The 25,264-nt window shown below is 35.7% G+C and overlaps 1 protein-coding gene across 1 annotated transcript in view; it reads right to left on the bottom strand.

Annotated features, from left to right (window-relative positions):
- DNAH14 (dynein axonemal heavy chain 14) overlaps positions 1–25,264 on the bottom strand; it is a 440,851-nt gene that overhangs the window by 262,997 nt on the left and 152,590 nt on the right. The window contains exons 14-18 of the mRNA XM_055583763.1: positions 17,698–17,968; positions 17,235–17,280; positions 17,049–17,146; positions 9,536–9,696; positions 8,446–8,790 (exon numbers count right to left, since the gene is read on the bottom strand). Coding sequence (XP_055439738.1) covers positions 8,446–8,790; positions 9,536–9,696; positions 17,049–17,146; positions 17,235–17,280; positions 17,698–17,968 — 921 coding nt within the window. The remainder of the gene's footprint in view (positions 1–8,445; positions 8,791–9,535; positions 9,697–17,048; positions 17,147–17,234; positions 17,281–17,697; positions 17,969–25,264) is intronic.

The raw sequence follows: 25,264 nt of genomic DNA, 5'->3' as shown, positions 1-25,264 counted from the left end.
TGCTGTCTAGGTTGGTCATAACTTTTCTTCCAAGGAGCCAGAATCTTTTAACCATCTGCAGTGATTTTGGAGCTCAAAAAAATAAAGTCTCTCACTGTTTCCACTGTTTCCCCACCTATTTGCCATGAAGTGATGGGACCAGATGCCATGATCTGAATATTGAGTTTTAAGCCAACTTTTTCACTCTCCACTTTCACTTTCATCAAGAGGCTCTTTAGTTCTTCTTTGCTTTCTGCCATAAGGGTGATGCCATCTGCATATCTGAGGTTATTGATATTTCTCCTGGCAATCTTGATGCCAGCTTGTGCTTCATCCAGCCCAGCGTTTCTCATGATGTACTCTGCATATAAGTTAAATAAGCAGGGTGACAATATATAGCCTTGACATAATCTTTTCCAGATTTAGAACCAGTTTGTGTTCCATGTCCAGTTCTAACTGTTGCTTCCTGGCCTGCATACAGATCTCTCAAGAGGCAGGTCAGGTGATCTGGTATTCCCATCTCTTTCAGAATTTTCCACAGTTTGTTGTGGTCTACACAGTCAAAGCCTTTGGCATAGTCAATAAAGCAGAAGTAGATGTTTTTCTGGAGCTATCTTGCTTTTTCTATGATCCGGCAGATGTTGGCAATTTGATCTCTGGTTCCCCTGCCTTTTCTAAATCCAGCTTGAACATCTGGAAGTTTGTGGTTCAAGTACTATTGAAGTCTGACTTGGTGAATTTTGAGCATTATTTATACGAGTGCAATTGTGCAGTAGTTTGAGCATTCTTTGGCATTGCCTTTCTTTGGGATTGGAATGAATACCGACCTTTTCCAGTCCTGTTGCCACTGCTGAGTTTTTCAAATTTGCTGGCATATTGAGTACAGCACTTTCAAAGCATCATCTTTTAGGATTTGAAATAGCTCAACTGGAATTCCATCAAGTCCACTAGCTTTGTTTGTAGTGATGCTTCCTAAGGCCCACTTGAATTCGCATTCCAGGATGTCTTGTTTTAGTTGAGTGATCACACCATCATGATTATCTGGGTCATGACGATCTCTTTTGTATAGTTCTTCTGTGTATTCTTGCCACCTCTTCTTAATATCTTCTGCTTCTGTTAGGTCCATACCATTTCTGTCCTTTATAGAGCCCATCTTTGCATGAAATGTTCCCTTGGTATCTCTAATTTTCTTGAAGAGATCTCTAGTCTTTCCCATTCTATTGTTTTTCTCTATTTCTTTGCATTGATTGCTGAGGAAGGCTTTCTTATGTCTCCTTGCTATTCTTTGGAACTCTGCATTCACATGGATATATCTTTTGTTTTCTCCTTTGCCTTTCATGTCTCTTTTATTCACAGCTATTTATGTAAGGTCTCTTCAGACAACCATTTTGCCTTTTTGCATTTCTTTTCCTTGGGGATGATCTTGATCCCTGCCTCCTGGACAGTGTCACGAACTTCCGTCCATAGTTCTTCAGGGACTCTGTCTATCAGATCTAATCCCTTAAATCTGTTTGTCACTTCCACTGTATAATCATAAGAGATTTGATTTAGGTCATACCTGAATGGTCTAGTGGTTTTCCCTACTTTCTTCAATTTAAGAAATTTTAAAAAAACATGTTTACTACTTGAGTGTTATTTTCTCTAGTCTGCAAAGAGGGAAACTGAGTTTCAGAAGGATTAATAAGCTTAAAATATGAAATTTAGTGAGTTACAGAGCTATAATTCAAACCCAAATCTGATTCCAAATCCTGTTTGTATCCATTATAAGTATACGCAATCATTACAAATACATGCACAAATGTATGTGTGTGCTGTGGTGTGCTTAGTCGCTCAGTTATGTCCAACTCTTTGCAACCCCATGAACTTTAGTTTGCCAGGCTCCTCTGTCCATGGAGATTCTCCAAGCAAGAATAATGAAGTGGGTTGCCGTGCCCTCCCCCAGAGGATCTTCTCAACCCAGGGATCGAACCTATGTGTCCCAAATTGCAAGTGGATTCTTTAACATCTGAGCCACCAGGGAAGCCCATATATATGTATATACATTACATCCACACCTTTTATAAGTATTTGTATATCATTCCATTAGATTTTCAAAAGAATTAAATTCCTATACTTAAATTACAATTTTACCATAGTTTCCCTCATGTTTCAAGGGCTCTTGATGAGTACTCATAATTCTGGAATCAATATCAGTTTAATTTTCAGCTCACAGCCTCGAATTGCCTGTGTATGTCTCTAATTTTTTAAATACTTTATTCTACTTGACTATATGCTCATGCAAAAACAGCAATAAAAAAGTTTATAAAATAAAAATACCTATTACTTCACCACCTAGAGATGGTTATGCTAACCAAGAAGAAACTTTATCCATTTTATGGTGTATGTGTATATATGTGTGGTGTATGGGTATATATGTGTGTACATGCACATATGTGAACCTGCTCTTGAATATACATTTTTATCACAGGGTTAATATGAATTGACTTTAAAGTCAGAGAGACCTGTGTTTGAATCCTAGTTCCAATATTTACTAACTGCATGAACCAAAGTGGCTTTACTTTAATAAACTTGGTGTCCTCATTACAGTTTTGAGAATCAAATAAAATAATATAGTAATGGGTTTATAATGATGCCTGCTGAATTTTACTGAAAATGCTCACAATAGAAGACTGAGTAAAGACAACTGTCCTGACTCCAACCACAAATCCCAATTAAATTCCAGAAAAATATCTTAAACTCATATCCCAAATAAAACAGATAGTTACATTTTTGTAGAATAGAGTAGTAGAAAGACATGAAATATTCCCAAACTTCCTTTTTGTCACTAGTAGTACATTCAGTTAAGGATTGTAAAAGAAAAGAAAATTACAGACCAATTTCACTTATAAGCAAGCATAAAGGCAAAATTTAAAAAATAATGTAGCAATATATCTATGTGCATGTGCACACTGGTAAGGTCTATCTATTGATTCAGATATGAAATTAAACTTACAAAGTCAATTCATGTAATTAACTGCATTAAAAGGTTAAAGGAAAACAACTGCATGATTATCACAACAGATAAAAAGAATAAGGATTTGATAAAGTTAACTTATGATTAAAAAACACATATCAAGTTAGGAACTCTTATGCAAATAAGGGAATTTCCTTAACTATATAAAGGGATGCTACTTCCCTTTATAAAAACACACCTGGGGGCATGCAGAAGCCAGAAAAAAGAGAAATAAACATAACTTTCAGAACCACTTCCTAAAAATGCATATAGCTCAGAAACAACTTTCTGGAACTAATAACAATGATTCTTCTAACTGTAGAAGTAACTCACATATGTTCACTATGTGCCAGAAAGGGTAAAAGAGCTTTGCAATCATTAACTTCTTTAATTCTCACAACTTATCTAGGTCAATTACAAATATTATCCCCAATTTACAGATAAAGGTGCTTAAGTATAGAGAGGATAAGGATATAAATTTTGTTGTTGTTGTTTAGTTGTAGCCAACTCTTTGTGACCCCATGGACTGTAGTACACCAGGCTCCTCTGTCCTCCACTATCTCCTGGAGTTTGCTCAAATTCATGTCCATTGAATTGGTGATGCTATCTAACCATGTCATCCTCTGCCACCCTCTTCTCTTGCCCTCAATCTTTCCCAGCATCAGGGTCTTTTCCGATGAGTCAGCTCTTCACATCCAATGGCCAAAGTATTGGAGCTTCAGCATCAACAATGGTCCTTCCAGTGAATATTTGGGGTTGATTTTCTTCAGGAATTATGGATTTCCCAGGTAGCTCAGTGGTAAAAAAAAAAATCCACCTGCCAATGGAGGAGATGCAGGTTTGATCTCTGGGTTGGGAAGCTCCCTTAGAGAAAGAAATGGCAACCTACTCCAGTATTCTTGCCTGGGAAATCTCATGGACAAAAGAGCCTGGAGGGCTACAATCAACAGGGTTGCAAAAATCTGAACACGACTTAGCAGCTAAATAATAAGAATTGATATCTATAAGACACTGTATCAAAAAACAAACAAAATGCACGTTATTTTCAAGCACATATGGAACATTCTCTAGGATAGACCACATATTAGTACATAAAACAAGCCTCAACAAACTAAGAGGATAGAGATTATTTAAAGTATCATTTCTGACCACAATGGCATGAAACTAGAAATCATCCATAGAAAGAAAACAAGCAAAAAACCACAATTACATGGTGACCAAACACTTGATACTAAAAAAAGAATGAGTCAATGAGGAAATAAAATAGGAAATAAAAAATAACTCTAGGCAAATAATGAAAACATTACTATCAACATCTATGGGATACAGCAAAAGCAGTTCTAAGAAGAAAATTCATAATGACACAAGCCTTATTCAAAAGATAAGAAAAATCTCAAGCAACCTGCCTACCACATAAATGAATTGGAAAAAGAACAAATAAAAATTAAGTCAGCTGAAGGAAGGAAATAAAAAACAGAGAGTGAATAAGTTAAATTAAGAAAAAAACAAAAAACAAAAGAAAAATAAATAAATCCAAGAGATGTTTTTTTTAAAGGATAAACAAAATCAACAAATCTCCTCTAGACAGGCTCACCAAGAAGAAAAGAGACATGACTAAATAAACAAAATAAGAAAGATGAGAAATAACAACTGATGTCACAGAAATACAGAAAACCATAAGAAAAGACTATAAACAGTTGTTCAGTTTCTCAGTAGTGTCTGACTGCAACCCCATTGACTGCAGCATGCTAGGCTTCCCTGTCCTTCAATATTTCCAAGTTTGCTAAAACTCATGTTCATTGAGTCAATGATGCCAACCAACCATCTCATCCTCTGTCACGCTCTTCTCCTGCCTTCAATCGTTCCCGGCATCAGTTCTTTTCCAATGAGTAAACTCTTTGCATCTGGTGGCCACAGTATTGGAGTTTGAGCTTCAGCATCAGTCCTTCCAATGAATATTCAGGACTGATTTCCTTTAGAATTGACTGGTTTGATCTCCTTGCAGTCCAAGGGACTCTCAAGAGTTTTCTCCAGCATCACAATTTGCAAGCATCAGTTCTTCGGTATCAGCCTTCTTGATGGTCTGTAGATGATCTCTCACATCTGTACATGATTACTGGAAAAATCATAGCTTTGCCTATACGGACCTTTGCTAGCAAACTGATGTCCCTTCTTTCTAATATGCTGTCTATGTTTGTCATAGGTTTTCTTCCAAGGAGCAAGCATTTTTTTTTTTTTTTAATTTCATGGCTGCAGTCACCATCCACAGTGATTCTGGAGCCTAGAAAATAAAGTCTGTCAGTTTCCACTGTTTCCCCATCGATTTGCCATGAAGTGATGGGACCAGATGCCATGATCTTCGTTTTTTGAATGTTGAGTTTTAAGCCAGCTTTTTCACTCTCCTCTTTCACTTTCATCAAGAGGCTCTTTAGTTTCTCTTCACTTTCGGTCATTAGGATGGTGTCATGTGCATATCTGAAGTTAATGATATCTCTCCTGGCAATCTTGATTTCAGCTTGTGCTTTATCTAGCCCAGCATTTTGCATGGTATGCTCTGCATATAAGTAAAATAATCAGGGTGACAATGTACAGCCTTGACAGTCTCCTTTCCCAATTTGGAACCAGTCTGTTATTCCATGTCCAGTTCTATTTGTTGCTTCTTGACCTGCACACGGGTTTCTCAGGAGGAGGCATGTAAAGTGCATGCCAACAAAATGGACAACCCAGAAGAAACAGACAAATTCCTAGAAACATACAGCCTGCCAAAACTGAATCAAGAAGAAACAGATAATTTATAGATCAATTATTAGAATTGGAACAGAATCTGTAATTTTAAAAAACTCCCTGCAAACAGAGGTCCAAGACAGAATAGCTTTGCAGGGAAGAACTTACAAACATACAAAGACCTTATACCTATCATTCTCAAACTCTCCCCAAAACCTGAAGAGAACAGAACATCCCCAAATTCATTCTGCTGCTGCTGCTGCTAAGTCACTTCAGTCGTGTCCGACTCTGTGTGACCCCATAGACAGCAGCCCACGAGGCTCCCCCATCCCTGGGATTCTCCAGGCAAGAATACTGGAGTGGGTTGCCATTTCCTTCTCTAATGCAGGAAAGTGAAAAGTGAAAGTGAAGTCGCTCAGTCGTGTCCAACTCTTAGTGACCCCATGGACTGCAGCCTACCAGGCTCCTCCATCCATGGGATTTTCCAGGCAAGAGTACTGGAGTGGGTTGCCATTGCCTTCTCCACAAATTCATTCTATGAGGTCCCAATCATCTGATACCAAAACCAGACCAAAACATTACCAAAAAAGAAAATTACATGCCAACAGTTCTGATGAATATAGATGCAAAAATCCTCAAGAAAATATTAGCAAACAAAATCTAACAACACATAAAAAGGATCACGCACCATGATCAAGTTTTATTCATTCCAGGGTCACAATGGTGATTCCATTTACACACATCGATCAAAGTGATACAGCACATCAAGAAAACAAAAGACAAAAACCATGTGATCATCGCAATAGATGTAGTAAAAGCATTTGATAAAATTCAACATTCATTCATTGTAAAAACTCACAGCAACATGGATATAGAGGGAACATATCTCAACATAATAAAGGCCATACATGCGTGCTTAGTCTCTTCAGTCGTGTCAGACACTGTGCAACTTCACAGACTGGAGCCTCCCAGGCTCCTCTGTCCTTGGGATTCTCCAGGCAAGAATACTGGAGTGGGCTGCTGTGCCCTCCTCCAGGAAGCATTTCCAATCCAGGGATCGAACCCATGTCTCTTACATCTACCTGTACTGCTAGGCATGTTCTTTAACACTAGTGCTACCTGGGAAGCACCATACAACAAATCCAGGGGCAATATAACACTCAATGGTAATAAGGTGAAAGTCTTCCTGCTAAATTCTGAACAAGCCAAGGATGCTCACTCCTACTAGTTCTATTCAACATAACATGGGAATTCCTAGCCAAAGCAATTGTAGAAGGAAAATAAAATGTATCCAACTTGGAAAATAGGAACAAAGACTGTTACTACCTGTGGAAAACATGATTTTATATATATGAAACCCAAAAGACTCCACACAAAATATTAGAAATAATAAATGAATACAGTGAAATTCTAGGCCTTAAAATCAATACAGAAGAATCTGTTGTGCTTATATATAGTAAAAATGAATTAGTATAAAGAGAAATTAAGAAAACAATCTCATTTAAAATCATACCAAAGAAATAAAATACATAAAAGTAAATTTGACCAGAAACATGAAAGCTGTACGCTGAAAACTGTAAGACATTAATGAAAGAAACTGAAGAAGACACAAAGAAATGGAAAAGTATTTCATGCTTATAGATTGAGAGAATTAATGTTAAAATGTCCCTATTACCTAAGACAATCTATAGACTCAAAGCAATCCCTATCAAAATATGTGTGACATTTTTCACAGAGCTAGAAAAAAATCCTAAAATTTATATGGAATCACAAAAGACCCCAAATAAGCAAAGCAATCCTGAAAAAAAAAAACAGCCAGAGCCATCACACTTTCTCATTTTAAAACATATTACACAGCTACAGTAATTCAAACAGTAGAATGCTGGCATAAAATAAGATACATAGATCAATGGAACAAAAATGACAGCCCAGAAATAAACCCACATATATATGGATAATTAATTTATAATAAAGGAGCAAGGAACATACAATGGAAAATGAAAAGTCTATTTGATAAGTTTTGGGAAAATTGACCAGCCATATGTGAAAGAGTGAAGCTGGAGTACTACCTTAAACCACACACAAAAATCAACTCAAAATGGATTAAAAACTTGAATGTAAGACCTGAACCATAAAAATCCTAGAAGGAAACATAGGCAGTAAACTCTGACATTTCTCTTAATATTTTTCTCCTCAGGCAAAGAAAACAAAATCAGATATAAACAAATGGGATTACATCAAACTAAAAAGCTTCTGCACAGGAAAGGAAACCATGAAAAAATTAAAAAAAACAAACAAACAACTTACTGAATGGAAGAAGATATTTGCAAATCTTATATCTGATAAGGGGTGAAGATCCAAAATATATAAAACACTCATACAACTCAACAAGAGAAAAACAAATAGCTCAATTTAAAAATGGGCAGAAGAGCTGAATAGACTTTTCTCCACTGAAGGCATGCAAATGGCCAACAGTCACATAAAAAGACACATGAAAAGGTGCTCAACATCACTAATTATTACAGAAATGCAAATCAAAGCCAAAATGATATTATCTCACACCTGTCAGAATGGCTACTTTGGAAAAAAGGTAGAAATAACAACTATGCAACAGGATAGGAAGAAAAGGAATGAAATATAATGTGGTACACATGAAACTTACATAATATTATAAACTGATGTTATCTCAATAAAGTGTTACAAATTTAAAAAATTGATTCTCATGCAATAGGAGTTTTCAAAATACTTACCTCCAATAGATTTGCATTCTTTCTTTCAATTACAGATCTCAAGAGATTTTGGCTCATATCTATGATGTTCTCAACATATGGTAAGCATTGTAACTGATAATCAAAACTCATAACATTGAAAATACCAATGCGCTTCTCAATGGCCATATTAACAATCTGTCGAAGGTAGTTTCTGAATTTAGACAGTATACTTTTAAACTGCGTTGAAGTTAATTCTTCCATAGATGATATTTTGGTACCTATGATTTTGGCCTTCTCTACCATAGTACAATATTTCCTAAACTGGCAGCTGTAAATACTAACTTGGCCCATTGAACTTCCAATAATAGTCAGGAAACTCGCAATCTATAAATAAAAATATTAAAAAGTCAATCAGGATTTTGTTTTTAAAATGATAATAGTATGATCTAATAATCTAATGGTTTGGTTAAAACATTTAAAATGGTTTTATGTGAAGTTCATTTTGTTAAGAATGTCTGTTAAATATCTAAATATTTAGGAAACTTAAGACTTTAAGAAATTTAGATAGCTTTTTATATTTCGTTTTATGTAAAGCTTTAGTAGGCTGTTTAACTGTATAATTAGCATGTTATTTGAGCCATGTAGTAAAGACATCAGTCATTTATTCCTTGGCTTGTTACCTTGTTTTAGTGTATATGCGTCACACATAGCTCTAGAAAAGATGAGTTCTAAATATTATGGGACCTTACCCAATTCTTAAAACAGCCTTTGGATAGAATCTTGACCCAAGCTAGGCAAGTTGGTTGTTTCGTGATATTGAACAAAAAAATGCCACGTTAGATAGTAATGGGAAAAGTCGGGGCCAGTATTAGCAAGCCAATATTATGAGGGAACTATAAAAGAGAAAGATTATTTTCATAGTGGAGGTTTGAAAAAATATACAGGGGAAAACAAAGAGGAAAGATCATGAAGAAGACAAACAGGGAGATAAGCTGGGAGTGATTTTCCAATTGCCATTAATTATGATACTCTAATTTTTCAATAAATCCCTTTCATCTGAAAATTTCAGTGCATTTCTGTTCCTTAAGCCAAATATTCCTTCCTTAAAATAAACTATTTTTAAACTTACTTTATCTTGGTAGGCAGGATCCATTTCAAAAAGGACCTGACAATCTGGCCATCTGGTTTGATAGTCTATTACATTTTTCTTCTTATTAGGTAAATCCATAATTAAAGCCGACTCAGTAAAGATAGACAGGCGGGGATCTTGGCAAAGAGGAATAATTTTGGCTAAAATATATGATTCAAAGTTTAGTACATTCAGAAATTCCATTGAAAGCAATGCTTTAAAATTATCAAGGACATTTAGAACTACTGAAAACTGAGGCAGATTTACTTTGAGGGCTATCAGGTATTCTATACTGATAAATGCAATTTATCAGTATAAATTTGGAATAATATTATTATTATATTATATATTATATATATATAATATATATATAATATTATAATATTATTATAATAATAATAAAATTTGGAATTAATATTATAGAAACAATCACTCATGAGTACTGGGTGGTGGGTCAAGGTATGATAAAAAAAAAATCAGAAGAAATCATTAAGTTAACAAATACTTAAAGTGTATCTGCTGTGTGAAGAGCATTATATCATTACGAGGATACAAAAACTAGAAGACACTATCTCTACTCTCCTTGAGTTCATAATCAAGCTGAACAAACTGGATGTCTAAGGCAAAAAAAAAAAAAAAAACCTTCAAGGCACCCTGCATACGCTGTCCAAAAGTCAGCTCAAAATAAACAACATATCTAAATATAAAACACAAATCTATAAATCTTCTAGGAGAAAATATAGGGATAATATGTGTGACCTTCAGTTAAGCAAAGAAGTTTTAAGAGACAAAACCAAAAGCATAATTCTTAAAACAAAAAAATTGACAAACTGTATCTTATCAAAATTAATAAATTTAGCTCTGTGAGAATCAATGAAAAGATAGTTGTCTTTTTGCTTTATTTATGGTTTCCTTTACTGTGCAAAAGCTTTTAAGTTTAATTAGATCCCATTTTCTTGTTGTTATTTTCATTACTCTAGGAGGTGTGTCAAAAAAGATCTTGCTGCGATTTATATCAAAGAATGTTCTGCCTATGTTTTCCTTTAAGAGTTTTATAGTGTGCAGCCTTACATTTAATAAACAAAATGAAAACACAACCCACAGATCGGGAGAAAATATTTGCAAATGAATCACCAAAGCATATGAACAACTCATGTAGCTCAATATAAAAAAAACTCCAACACTCCAATCAAAAAATGAGTGGAAATGGACATTTCTTCAAAGAAGACATACAAATGGCTAATAAACACATGAGAAGATGCTCAACATCACTAATTATTAGAGAAACACAAATTGAAACTACAATGAGGTATCACCTCACACTAGTCACAATGGCCATCATCAAAAATATCTACAAATGATAAATGCTGGAGAGGATGTGGAGAAAAGGAAACCCTCCTACTGTTTGGATGGAGTGTAAATGGATACAGCCACTATGGAGAATAGTATACAAGTTTCTCAAGGAACTAAAAACAGAACTACCCTATGATCCAGTAATCTCACACCTGAGTATATACCTGTAGAAAAACCATGGTTCAAAAAGATACATGCAACCCATGTTCTGTGACAACCTAGAGGGGTGGGATAGGGTGGGAGATGGGAGAGAGGATCAAAAGGGAGGGGACATACTTATACATATGGCTGATTCATGTTGATATATGGCATAAACCAAACACAACATTGTAAAGCAATTATCCTCCAATTACACATAAATTAAAAAAAGATAGATGCACTCAAAAGTTCATTGTAGTGCTATTTATAATAGCCAGAACATAGAAGCAAACTAAATATCCATCAACAGAGGAATGGATAAAGATGTAGTATTACCTATAATGGAATAATACTCAGTCATAAAAAGGAATAAAATAGTGCCATTTGCAGAGATGTGGGTAGACCTAGAGACTGTCATAGAGTGAAGTTAAGTCAGAAAGAGAAAAATATCGCACAATTTTGCTTATATGTGGAATCTAGAAAAATGGTACAGATTAACTTATTTGCAAGCATAGAGACATAGACGTAGAAAACAAACTTATAAATATTAAGCAGGGAAGGAGGTGGGATGAACTGGAAGACATATATAATGACTATATATAAAACAGATAACTAATGAGAAACTACTGCATAGCATAGAGAACTCTACTCAGTGCTCTGTGGGGACCGAAATGAGAAGGAAATCTAAAAAAGACCAGATGTATGTATACATGTAACTGATTCACTTTGTGGTATAGCAAAAAATAACACACATTGTAAAGCAACTATATTTCAATAAAAAATAAAAACAGAGTGAAAAGTTAAGGCATAGATAGCGAGAACTTTTTGCAAATATTGTATCTGATAAAATACTTGTATCCAGAGTACATATTAAGACCTCTCACAACCTAACAATAAATAAACACCCCAACAAAAAATAAGCAAAGATCTAAAAAGATATACAAAAATACATATATTTTAAGCATTTGAAAAAACAAACATCACCAGTCATTACAAATGAACTGTATAACCACACTGAAGAGGATGGGAAAGAGCTGATTTAAGTTACTTTGGAAAACAGTGTTTTTATTGTAGACTATAAGTTTAGACACTAAAAGGACCCTACATAAACACTGTACTTATTTGATACATTTGTTTCTTAAAGCAGTGGTTGCTGTTGTTTAGTCACTAATTTGTGTTTAACTCTTCTGCAACTCCATAGACTGTAGCCCACCAGGCTCCTCTGTCCATGGGATTTCCCAGGCAAGAATACTGGAATGGGTTGCCATTTACTTCTCCAGGGGATGTTCCTAACCCAGGGATCAAACCTGCATGTCTTGCATTGACAGGCAGATTCATTACCACTGAGTCACCTGGGAAGCCTTCTTAAAGACGCAGGGATAGCAATTCTGAAAATATAATACAGGTATAACAAATAAGTAACTATATTGCTGATTATGTGAACCACATTTCTCACCAAAAGAGAAAAAAGTTACATATTAGGAAAAGTAGAAGGCGAGAATGAACCCTGAAGGTGCTAATTGGGATCTGATAGATATATCAGTAAGAACTCATGTGCCATGTGCTTAGTTGCTTAGTCCTATCCGGTTCTTGCGACGTCATAGACTGTAGTCTGCCAGGCTCCTTTGTCCATGGGATTCTCCAGGTAAGAATACTGGAGTGGGTTGCCATTTCCTTCTCCAGGGGACCTTCCTGAGACAGGAATCAAACCCAGGTCTCCTGCATTGCAGGCAGACTCTTTACTGACTCAGCTACGAGGGAAGCCTCAAGAACTCATAGTTTAAAACAAAACAAACAAAAAATAGATATAGAAATACAGATGCATAAGTTATGTATGAGCTAGTGTATATACATATATTCTCTAGATCTTTTCACCATAGGATCTAAGAGCAATAACAGTGCTATAGTAATGAACACAGCTACAGTCTAGCTCCCTTGATTCCTAAAATTCATTCTCCTATAAAAGGAACCAACCAGTGTTCCTTGAAAAAGTGGTTGATTTAAGGGCAGAGGCAAAGAAAATACAAGATGAGCATGAAGCATCATATGGTGATAGAAGCAAAACAAGTGGCCATTACAAAAAGATGTCAATAGACTAAATGCTTTAATCAAAAGACTGAGAATGACAGATTGGATAATAACACAAGAACCTGAAATATGCGGCCTACAAAAGATTGACTTCAGGCCAAATGAGGCACAGACAGACAAAAAGTGAGAGCATGGATAAAGAAATTTACATGCAACAACTGACTGGTTCAAAATTGGGAAAGGAGTATGTCAAGGCTGCATATTGTCACTCTGCTCATTTTAACTTCTATGGAGAGTACATAATGTGAAAGGCCAGGCGGATGAATCACAAGCTGGAATCAAGATTTCCAGGAGAAATATCACAACTTCAGATATGCAGATGATATCACTTTAAAGACAGAAAGTGAAGAGGAACTATATAGAGCCTCTTGATGAGGATGAAAGAGGAGAGTGAAAAAGCTGGCTTAAAATTCAACATTCAGAAAACTAAGATCGTAGCATCTGGTCCCATCACTTCATGCAAACAGATGGGGGAAAGTAGAAACAGTGACAGATTTTATTTTCTTGGGCTCCAAAATCACTGAGGATGGTGACTGCAGCCACAAAATTAATAGATGTTTCATCCTTGTAAGAAAAGCTATGATAAACCTAGACAGTGGGTTAAAAGCAGAGACATCACTTTGCTGACAAAGGTCCATATAGTCAAAGTTATGGTTTTTCCAGTAGTCATGTATGGATGTGAGACCTGGACCATCAAGAAGGCAGAGTGCTGAAGAATTGATGCTTTTGAATTGTGGTGCTAGAGAAGACTCTTGAGAGTCCCTTGGACAGCAATGAGATCAAACTAGTCAATCCTGAAGGAAATAAACCTTGAATATTCATTGGAAGGAAGGATGCTGAAGTTGAAGCTCCAATACTTTGGCCACCTGATGTGAAGAGCTGACTCACTGGAAAAGACCCTGATGCTGGGAAAGACTGAGGGAGAGAGAAGAAGGGTATGAGGGAGGATGAAATGGTTGGATGGCACCACCAACTCAATGGATGTGAGTTTGAGCAAACTCTGGGAGATCGTGAAAGACAGGGAAGCCTGGCATGCTGCAGTCAAAGAGTCAGACATGACTTAGCAACTGAACAACAACAGAAGGCTACATCCAAAAAACATCAACACACATTCTTTTCAAGGTTGCCTGGTATGTTCTCTACCATAGAACATAATCTAAATTGGAAAATGAGCCCCAAAACATTTAAGAGAACAGAAGTTAATTCAATCAACTTTTCTGACCACAATATGAAACTAGGTATCAACTAAAAAAGAAAAATGGGTAAAAAGCCAAACAATGACTAAACATGCTACTGAAAAACCCAATGAGTCAAGATTGAAATCAAAGAAGAATCAGAAAATGACACCAAATATGCAACTTAAAAACACAACATTACAACTTCTATGGGATGCATAAAAAGCAGTTCTAAGATGGAATTCATAGCAATACAGATCTTCATCAAAAAAACAAAACAGAACAAAAAACTCTTAAATAAATAACCTACCTACCACCTAAAAGACTTAGGAAAAGAACAAACAAAACCCAAAGTCAACAGAAGGAAGGAAATCATTAAGATCAGAGGAAATAAATAAAATATAAACAAAAATATAATAGAAAATATCAATAAAATGTAGAGGTGATTTTTAAAAGATAAACAAAATCAACAAACATTTGGCCAGGCTCATCAAGAAGAAAGGACACAAATAAACAAAATAAAAAATGAAATATGTGCAATAACAACCAGTATCACAAAAACACAGAAAATTATGAAAGAGTACTATGAAAAGTTATACGCAAACAAAATGTTAAACCCAGAAGAAATGGGTAAGCTTCTAGAAACATATAGCCTGCCAATACTGAATTTGGAAGAAATAGACAATGTGAACAAACCAATCACTAGAAGTGAAAAAAATCTGTAATTAGAAAAACTACCTGCAAACAAAAGTCTAAGACTGAACGGCTTCACTAGGGAATTCTACCAAACATACAAATAACTTATGATTGTCAATCTATTCTAAAAAACTGAAAAGAAGGCAACATTCTCAAACGTATTCCAGAGGTTCCTCATCACCCTGACACAAAAATCAAAGACACCACAATAAAAGATAATTAAAGGCCGATAGCTTTGATGAATACAGATGCAAAACTCCTCAGCAAAATATTAGCATAAATCCTCAAAATAATCCTCCAATACATAAAAAGGATCATATATCATGACCAAGTTGGATTCATTACTAGATCACAAAGATGGTTTAACACACACAAAGCAATCAATACTATACACCACATTAACCAAAAGAAAGACAAAAACACATGATCATTTCAATAGATTCAGAAAAAGCATTGACAAAATTGAACATCCATTCATGAAAAAAACTCATGAAAGTGGGTACAGAGGGAACAGATCTCAGCACAATCAGTTCAGTTCAGTTGCTCAGTCATGTCCAGCTCTTTGCGACCCCATGGACTACAGCATGCCAGGCCTCCCTGTCTATGACAAACTCCCAGAGTTGACTCAAACTCATGTCCATTGAATCGGTGAAGTCATCCAACCATCTCATTCTCTGTTATCCCCTTCTCCTCCTGCCCTCAATCTTTCCCAGCATCAGGGTCTTTTCAAATGAGTCAGTTCTTTGCATCAGGTGGCGAAAGTATTGTTTCAGCTTCAGCATCAGTCCTTCCAATAAATATTCAGGACTGATTTCCTTTAGGATGGACTGGTTGGATCTCCTTGCTGTCCAAGGGACTCTCAAGAGTTTTCTCCAACACCACAGTTCAAAAGCATTGATTCTTTGATGCTCAGCTTTCTTTATAGTCCAGCTCTCCCACCCATACATGACTACTGCAAAAACCATAGCTTTGACTCTATGGACCTTTGTTGGCAAAGTAATGTCTCTGCTTTTTAATATGCTGTCTAGGTTGGTCATAACTTTTCTTCCAAAGAGCAAGTGTCTTTTAATTTCATGGCTACAGTCACCATCTGCAGTGATTTTGGAGCCCCCCAAAATAAAGTCTCTCACTCTTTCCACTGTTCCCTATCTATTTGCCATGAAGTGATGGGACCAGATGGCGTGACCTTAGTTTTCTGAATGTTGAGTTTTAAGCCAACTTTTTCACTCTCCACTTTCACTTTCATCAAGAGGCTCTTTAGTTCTTCTTTGCTTTCTGCCATAAGTGGTGTTATCTCAGCACAATAAAGGCCATTTATGACAAACAGCAAAAATCACTCCAAACAGTGAAAATCTGAAAGCTTTCCCACTAAATTCAGGAATAAGACAAGACTGCCTCCTCTCACTCATTTGATTCAACATAGTATTGAAAGTTTTAGCCACAGCAATCAGAGAAGAAAAAGGGAAAAAGTATACAAATTTGAAGGGAAAAGGTAAAATTGTCACTATTTGCAAATGATAAGAAACTCCATAAAGATAACTTTAAAAATATCCACACAAAAACTATTAGAATAAATGAATTCAGCAAAATACAATATTAAAACACAGAAACCTGTTGTATTTTCTTACACTAATAATGAAAATTTAGTAAGGGAAAGTAAAAAGAAAAAAATCCTATGTAAAATTGCATCCAAAAAATATCTGGGAAAAAATTTAAGGAGATGAAAGACCTATATGCTGAAAACTATTAATAAAAATGTAAGGTGAAAATAATAATACAAATGTTATGCTCTGACATAAAAGACATGCCTTATTTAAGTCTATAAAATTCTGTAGTACATTATTGAAAAAATCAGAACCTTGGGCTATTTACCTAATTCCCAACAGTTAGGCACTCAATGGCCATATGTATAATTCACACATCCTCAAATAATTTGAAGTTCACATTGATTGATTCCAAAGAGTGTGAGTTTATAACTTTCTAATATACGGTAATGTCTGCACATTCCTGGGATGTTGCCAAAGAAAGACAGTGAATCTAACTGAACTTTAAAAAATACTTACTTATGCATTTTTCAATAGCAGCCACCATATTTTGAATTTGTATTGAAAACTCCAATCTGTTGGGAGTTATAAAGAGATTTGTAGGGAATTCTAGAAGTCTAAGAGAAAATAATAAAAGCATATATAAGAAGAATACAGTAACATAAAATACAATTACTTGTAATTTCAAAAAAATCTAGTACTTACTCATCATTCATGCAATTTTTCTCAAACTCAGTATCGAAGTCTAGTTCTATCAGAATCCATCAAAAGAAACAGAATAAAAATTTATTTTTATATAAAAACTGATATTTATGTCAGCTAATTAACAAGGTTATATTGTCAGTACTTTCTAAAACCCTAAGAATAAACTGGGAAGGTTACTTTAAAGACGGAATTCTAGCAGTACACCCCATCCCCAGATTCTGATTAAGGAGATCTGAGAAGAAATTCAGGAGTCCTTAACATTTATAAAACTCATAGACTATTAACTGATAAATTCATAGCTACTAAAATTTTCTTCTATGTGTTATTTTAATTTATCCTTTTACATTTATAAAAATCATAGACATTAACTGATAATACATAAACTACTAAAATTTTCTCTCACATGTTATTTTCCAGCTGCTAAGATATTTCCTCTCACTTTTAATAGTGTCATTTACTTTACCTGAAAGAATTTCATGGCTGTAACTCATTCTTTTTGATTTCTTCATTGGAAGTAGTTCTTCACTTGATTGTTTAATGAAAACATTGACTTCATTTTCTGATGTATCTTCATATATTGCAGATTTTTCAGAGCACTTGTCAGACTCATGTAAGTTCTCTTCAGAATTTTCTGAAGAATCACTCTCAGCAGGAGTTCTCAACTGTAGGTTTACTTCAAATATTGGCACACATATTTTTCTCAAATCTGTATTCACTTTAATACTATTCAAAATCTAATTTAACAGATACATTAGAGTGCTAGTTATAATATGTAAGTAAGTGTTCTTTTATATACAACAATATAAAACTAATTTTAAATGAAAACTAATAACTTTGGCATAAATGAATAACATTCTAATGGTATATAATTGATTTTCATTTAAAAAATAATGTAAAATAAGTGATACATTATAATGCAGTAGTTTTCCAGTTGATGCCATAGTGGGTACATAATAATCATTTAAGAACTTCCTAAAAATATAATTTCTTAGGCCCTATCCTAAGATTTAAAAGGCAGGGGCAAGGTCCAGGAGTCTAAAACATCTAAAAGCTGAACAGGTGATTCTCTCATGTACTCTGATTTAAGAACAACAAATCAGATAAAGGAAACAATCCCATTTACACTACATCAAAAATAAAAAACCCACGGGGAACTACATTCAATATCTTGCAATCACCTATATTGGAAAATAATCTGTAAAAATATGTATATACATAACTGAATCACTTTTCTGTATACCCAAAATTGATACAATATTGTAAATCTTCAATTTAAAGACTTCCTTTTGTCCAAGAGCATCCAAACATTCTGATAAGAATTTCAGTGTAGCTGAATCCCCTTAAATGTGTTTACAGTTGGCTAAATGTCAAATCTACAAATAAAAGGGCTTTGTATTAAAAATAATAATACAAAATATAAAACTACACTATAAAGCTACAATAACCAAAAGAGTACAACAGTGGCACAAAATAAGAAATACAGATCAACGGAACGGGATAGAAACTCTATGAAAAATTCACACACTTATGGTCAGTTAATCCATTACAAAAGTGGCAAGAATTTACAATGCAGAAAAGACAGTCTCTTCAATAAGTGGTGCTGTAAAAACTGTATTAGAACATTCTCTGACACCATACAAAAAAATAAACTCAAAATGGATCAAGTCCTAAATTTAAGGCCAGATAAAACTCTTAGAAGAAAACATAGGCAGAACACTCTCTGACACAAATCACAGAAATACTTTCTTATCTACATCCTAGAGTAATGAAAATGAAACCAAGAACAAAGAAATGGGACCTAATCAAACTTAAAAGCTTTTTCATTGCAAAGGAAATCATAAACAAAATGAAAAGACAGCCCACACAATAGGAGAAAATATTTTTAAATGATGTGGCGGATTCATTTTGATATTTGGCAAAACTTATACAATTATGTAAAGTTTAAAAATAAAATAAAATTAAAAAAAAATGAAGTGACTTACAAGAGATTAATTTTTAAAATACAAATAGTTCATACAGCTCAATATCAAAAAAACAAACAAACCAGTCAAAAAATGGGCAGGAGACCTAAACAGATATTTCTCCAAAGACGACATATAGATGGCCCAAAAGCACATGAAAAGGTGCTCAACCTCACTAATAATAAGGGAAATGAAAATCAAGACTACAATGAGGTATCAACTTTCACAGTCAGAAAGCACATCATCAAAAAATCTAAAAACAGTAAATGCTAGAAAGAGTGTAGAGAAAAGGAAAACCCTCTTACACCATTGGCAGGAATGTAAACTGGTACAACAGGGGGTGCATTGGTAAAGAATCCGCTTGTCAATGCAGGAGATGCAAGAGATGTGGGTTGGATCCCTGGGTTGGGAAGATCCCCTGGAAAAGCGAATGGTAACCTGCTGCAGTATTCTTGCCTGGAAAATTCCATGGACAGAGGAACGTTATGGGTTACAGTCCATGGGGTGCAAGGAATCGGACATGAGTGAGCAACTGAGCACACACACACATGACCACTATGGAGGAACAGTATGATGGCTCCTTAAAAAACTAAAAACAGAACTACCATGACCTAGCAATCCCACTCCTGGGCATATCTCCTGAGAAGACATAATCTGAAAGGATATATGAACCCTAAAGTTCACTGCAGCACTATTCACGATAGTCAACATATGGAAGGAACCTAATATCCAATGGCAAAGGAATGGATAAAGAAGGTGCAGTGCTTATATATAATGGAACATTACTCAGCCATAAAAAGAACAAAATAGAGGTTATCATACTATGTGAAATAAATCAGATAAAGACAAATTCACTCATGTGAAATTAGATTTTTAAAAATGATACAAATGTATCTATTTATAACACAGAAAAAGAATCAGACATCAGGAATATATTTCAAATTCATCAAAACAGGTCCTAATCTTTCTTTAAAGTCTTTAGATCAGATCAGTCGCTCAGTCGTGTCCGACTCTTTGCAACCCCATGAATCGCAGCACGCCAGGCCTCCCTGACCAACTCCCACAGTTCACTCAGACTCACGTCCATCGAGTCAGTGATGCCATCCAGCCATCTCATCTTCTGTCGTCCCCTTCTCCTCCTGCCCCCAATCCCTCCCAGCATCAGAGTCTTTTCCAATGAGTCAACACTTCACATGAGGTGGCCAAAGTACTGGAGTTTCAGCTTTAGCATCATTCCTTCCAAAGAAATCCCAGGGCTGATCTCCTTCAGAGTGGACTGGTTGGATCTCCTTGCAGTCCAAGGGACTCTCAAGAGTCTTCTCCAACACCACAGTTCAAAAGCATCAATTCTTTGGTGCTCAGCCGTCTTCACAGTCCAACTCTCACATCCATACATGACCACAGGAAAAACCATAGCCTTGACTAGACAAACCTTCGTTGGCAAAGTAACGTCTCTGCTTTTGAATATGCTATCTAGGTTGGTCATAACTTTCCTTCCAAGGAGTAAGCGTCTTTTAATTTCATGGCTGCAGTCACCGTGTGCAGTGATTTTGGAGCCCAGAAAAATAAAGTCTGACACTGTTTCCACTGTTTCCCCATCTATTTCCCATGAAGTGGTGGGACCGGATGCCATGATCTTCGTTTTCTGAATTTTGAGCTTTAAGCCAACTTTTTCACTCTCCACTTTCACTTTCATCAAGAGGCTTTTGAGTTCCTCTTCATTTTCTGCCATAAGGGTGGTATCATCTGCATATCTGAGGTTATTGATATTTCTCCCGGCAATCTTGATTCCAGCTTGTGTTTCTTCCAGTCCAGCTTCTCATGATGTGTTCTGCATATAAGTTAAATAAACAGGGTGACAATATACAGCCTTGACGTACTCCTTTTCCTATTTGGAACCAGTCTGTTGTTCCATGTCCAGTTCTAACTGTTGCTTCCTGACCTGCATACAAATTTCTCAAGAGGCAGATCAGGTGGTCTGGTAAACTCCACTTTAATGTAATTATACTAGTATAACTATCTCCACTGAAAAATAACAGAAGTATTGTAAGTATAAATATTTTATTTACAAAAATATAATTGCTTAGTTTCAATCTAGGCATAAGTTTTCAAGTAATCTTTTGATTCCTTACATCTCATAAATAATCTGTTGTGCTTGTGGCATCCAGTAAGTGTTTCTCGCTTACTGAGGTGAGATCAGATCAGTGGTCATCTGAATCACCTACCAGAACTTCAACCTTTAGTTTAAGTCATTAAGAAATAAAGGGATTTAACAATAACAACAAGTCCTTCACCAAAGGGAAATTTAGTGATATATTATCATGTGATCAGGATTTACCTATATATGAGTTGAATCTTAACAGCACAATGTTGAGTAAAAATATGTAAAAACAGAAAGGCAGAACAATGATATTTCTGCAAATTCTAACATGTATAATAACAAAATCCAAGACATGATTTTTTTTAAATTCAATGTAACTTTATGGAAGGTGGATTGAAGAAAAATACAAAAATGATATTTCAGTGACTCCTCATAAGGGGGGGAGGATGTGTTAAAGTTGGGGGATAGGGAGAGAAATAAAACAATAAAATGATATAAAACAAAATAAAATAAACAAAGAATAAAAAAAAATAAAAAAAATAAAAAAAACTTCATCAAGACCTTGATGAAGTGATACACATAAATCAAGAGGATGATCAATTCAGCTCTCCATATCTGATCTCCTACACTAAATGAGGTGGCAGAAGAAATAACAAGAGAAAACACCAGAAGAACTAGATGAAGCAGAGATCAGAAGCCTGAGAAAGAGTTCACACTAATGATGTTAAAGATAACAAATTAACTTGGGAGAAGTATGAATGCACAGAGTGAGAAATTACAAGAAGTTTTTAACAAAGAGAAAACATAAAGAACAACCAGAGTTGAAGAATACAATAACTGAAATGAAAAATACACTAGAATAAATCAGTCAGTGATAGACTAAGTGATAGAGAGAAACAGGTCAGTGAGCTTAAAGACAGAATAGAGGAAATCATTGCCACTCAACGGAAAAGAGAATGAATAGAAATAAAGATAGTTTAAGATACCTCTGAGACACAATCAGGCACGCTAACATCTGCATTACAGAAGTCCCAGAAGAAGGACAGAGAGAGAAAGGGACTGAGAGCATATTTGAATACACAAGAGTTGAATACTTTCCTAACCTGGGAAAGGAAACAGTCATCCACGTCTATGAAATACAGAGTCCCACAGAGGATGAAACCAAAGAGGAACACACCAAGACACACTGTAATTAAAATGACAAAAATTAAAGATAAGGAGAAAATATTAAACTAAGAAACAATATTCAAGGGAACTCCCATAAGGCTAGGCTATCAGCTGATTTTTCAGCAGAAACTCTGCAGTCCAGAAGGAAGTGATATGATAAAACTCAAAGTGATGAGAGGGAAAACATACAACCAAGCACATGCAATCCAGCAACACTCTCCTTCAGATTTAATGGTGAGATCAAAAACTTAACAGAAAGCAAAAGCTAGAATTCAGAACCATAAAACCAGCTTTACAAACAAGGTTAAAGGAAATCCACTGGGTGAAAAAAGAAAAGGCCAGAATTAGAAATGAGAAAATTATAAAATTTAAAAAGTGACCACTAAAGGCAAATGTATAGTACATGTAGGTAATATCCCACACACAAAGCTATTCAGTTCAATTCAGTCGCTCAGTCGTGTCCGACTCTTTGCAACCCCATAATTGCAGCACACCAGGCCTCCCTGTCCATCACCAACTCCCGGAGTTTATCCAAACTCATGTCCATTGAGTCGGTGATGCCATCCAGCCATTTTATCCTCCGTCGTCCCCTTCTCCTCCTGCCCCCAATCCCTCCCAGCATCAGAGTCTTTTCCAATGAGCCAACTCTTCACATGAGGTGGCCAAAGTACTGGAGTTTCGGCTTTAGCATCAGTCCTTCCAATGAACACCCAGGACTGATCTCCTTCAGAATGGACTGGTTGGATCTCCTTGCAGTCCAAGGGACTCTCAAGAGTCTTCTCCAACACCACAGTTCAAAAGCATCAATTCTTCGGTGCTCAGCTTTCTTCACAGTCCAACTCTCACATCCATACGTGACCACGGGAAAAACAATAGCCTTGACTAGACAGGCCTTTATCGGCAAAGTAATGTTTCTGCTTCTCAATATGCTATCTAGGTTGGTCATAACTTTCCTTCCAAGGAGTAAGTGTCTTTTAATTTCATGGCTGCAATCACCATCTGCAGTGATTTTGGAGCCCCAAAAAATAAAGTCTGACACTGTTTCCCCATCTAATTCCCATGAAGTGATGGGACCAGTTGCCATGATCTTAGTTTTCTGAATGTTGAGCTTTAAGCCAACTTTTCCACTCTCCTCTTTCACTTTCATCAAGAGGCTTTTGAGTTCCTCTTCACTTTCTGCCATAAGGGTGGTGTCATCTGCATATCTGAGGTTATTGATATTTCTCCCGGCAATCTTGAGTCCAGCTTGTGCTTCTTCCAGCCCAGTGTTTCTCATGATGTACTCTGCATATAAGTTAAATAAACAGGGTGACAATATACAGCCTTGACGTACTCCTTTTCCTATTTGGAACCAGTCTGTTGTTCCATGTCCAGTTCTAACTGTTGCTTCCTGACCTGCATACAGATTTCTCAAGAGGCAGATCAGGTGGTCTGGTATTCCCATCTCTTTCAGAATTTTCCACAGTTTGTTGTGATCCACACAGTCAAAGGCTTTGGCATAGTCAATAAAGCAGAAATCAAGAGTAGTAAAATCATCTATATCCATAATAAGCAGTTAAGACCTACATAAAACAATTAAATGTAAAATATGATATCAAAACTATTATAAGGAGCGAGAGCACAAAAGCACATTTTATTAATGCATTAGAAATTAAGAGAAAAGCAACTTAAACTATGTTTATAATAGACTGCTATACAAAAACCTCACAGTAATTATAAAACAAAAATCTGTAACAGATACACCAAAAAACAAAGAAAAATGAATCCAAACATAACATTAAAAATAGCCATAAACTCACAAGAGAAGAAAATCAATGAAGAAAAAAGGGAAAAAGATGCCACCCCCCAAATCCAAAACAATGAACAAAATGGCAGTAAGAACATACATTCTGATAATTAGTTTAAATGTAAATGGACTAACTGTCCAAATCCAAAGACACTGAGTGGCTGAATGGATATAGAAATAAGACTCATATATATGCTGCCTACAAGACATTCACTTCAGATCTAGAGACACACAGACTGAAACTGAAGAGATAAAGTATTCCATGTAAATGGAAACAAAAGTTGTAGTAATATTTAGACAAAATAGATTTTAAGTAGAGACTGTAATAAGATATGAAATAGGACACTGCATAATGATCAAGGGATCAATCCAAGAAGATATAACAATTGTAAATACACATGAAACCAGCATGAAAAGTCAAAGTGAAAGTCACTCAGTTATGTCAAACTCTTTGCAACCCCACGGACTATACAGTCCATGGAATTCTCCAGGCCACAATACTGGAGTGGGTAACCTTTCCCTTCTCCAGGGAATCTTTCCAACCCAGGGATCAAACCCAGGTCTCCTGCATTGCAGGCAGATTCTTTACTAGCTGAGGCACCAGGAAAGCCCTTTTCACTTTCACTTTCACAATCCAGCATCAGTTCAGTTCAGTTCAGTTCAGTCGCTCAGTCGTGTCTGACTCTTTGCACGCGACCCCATGAATCATAGCACGCCAGGCCTCCCTGTCCATCACCAACTCCCGGAGTTCGCCCAAACTCACGTCCATTGAGTCGGTGATGCCATCCAGCCATCTCATCCTCCGTCATCCCCTTTTCCTCCTGCCCCCAATCCCTCCCAGCATCAGAGTCTTCTCCAGTCCAGCATAGGAACACATAAATAAATATGAGTAATAAACATAAAGGGATAAATTGACAATAACACAATAATAATGAAAATTTAACACAACATTCATTGATGGATAGCTCATCTAGAAAAAAAATCAATAACTGGCTTTAAATGAACATTAGATAAG

Source organism: Bubalus kerabau, chromosome 5 (assembly GCF_029407905.1).
Source record: "Bubalus kerabau isolate K-KA32 ecotype Philippines breed swamp buffalo chromosome 5, PCC_UOA_SB_1v2, whole genome shotgun sequence".
Lineage (NCBI taxonomy): Eukaryota > Metazoa > Chordata > Mammalia > Artiodactyla > Bovidae > Bubalus > Bubalus kerabau.
This window is presented reverse-complemented; position numbering and strand designations above follow the sequence as displayed.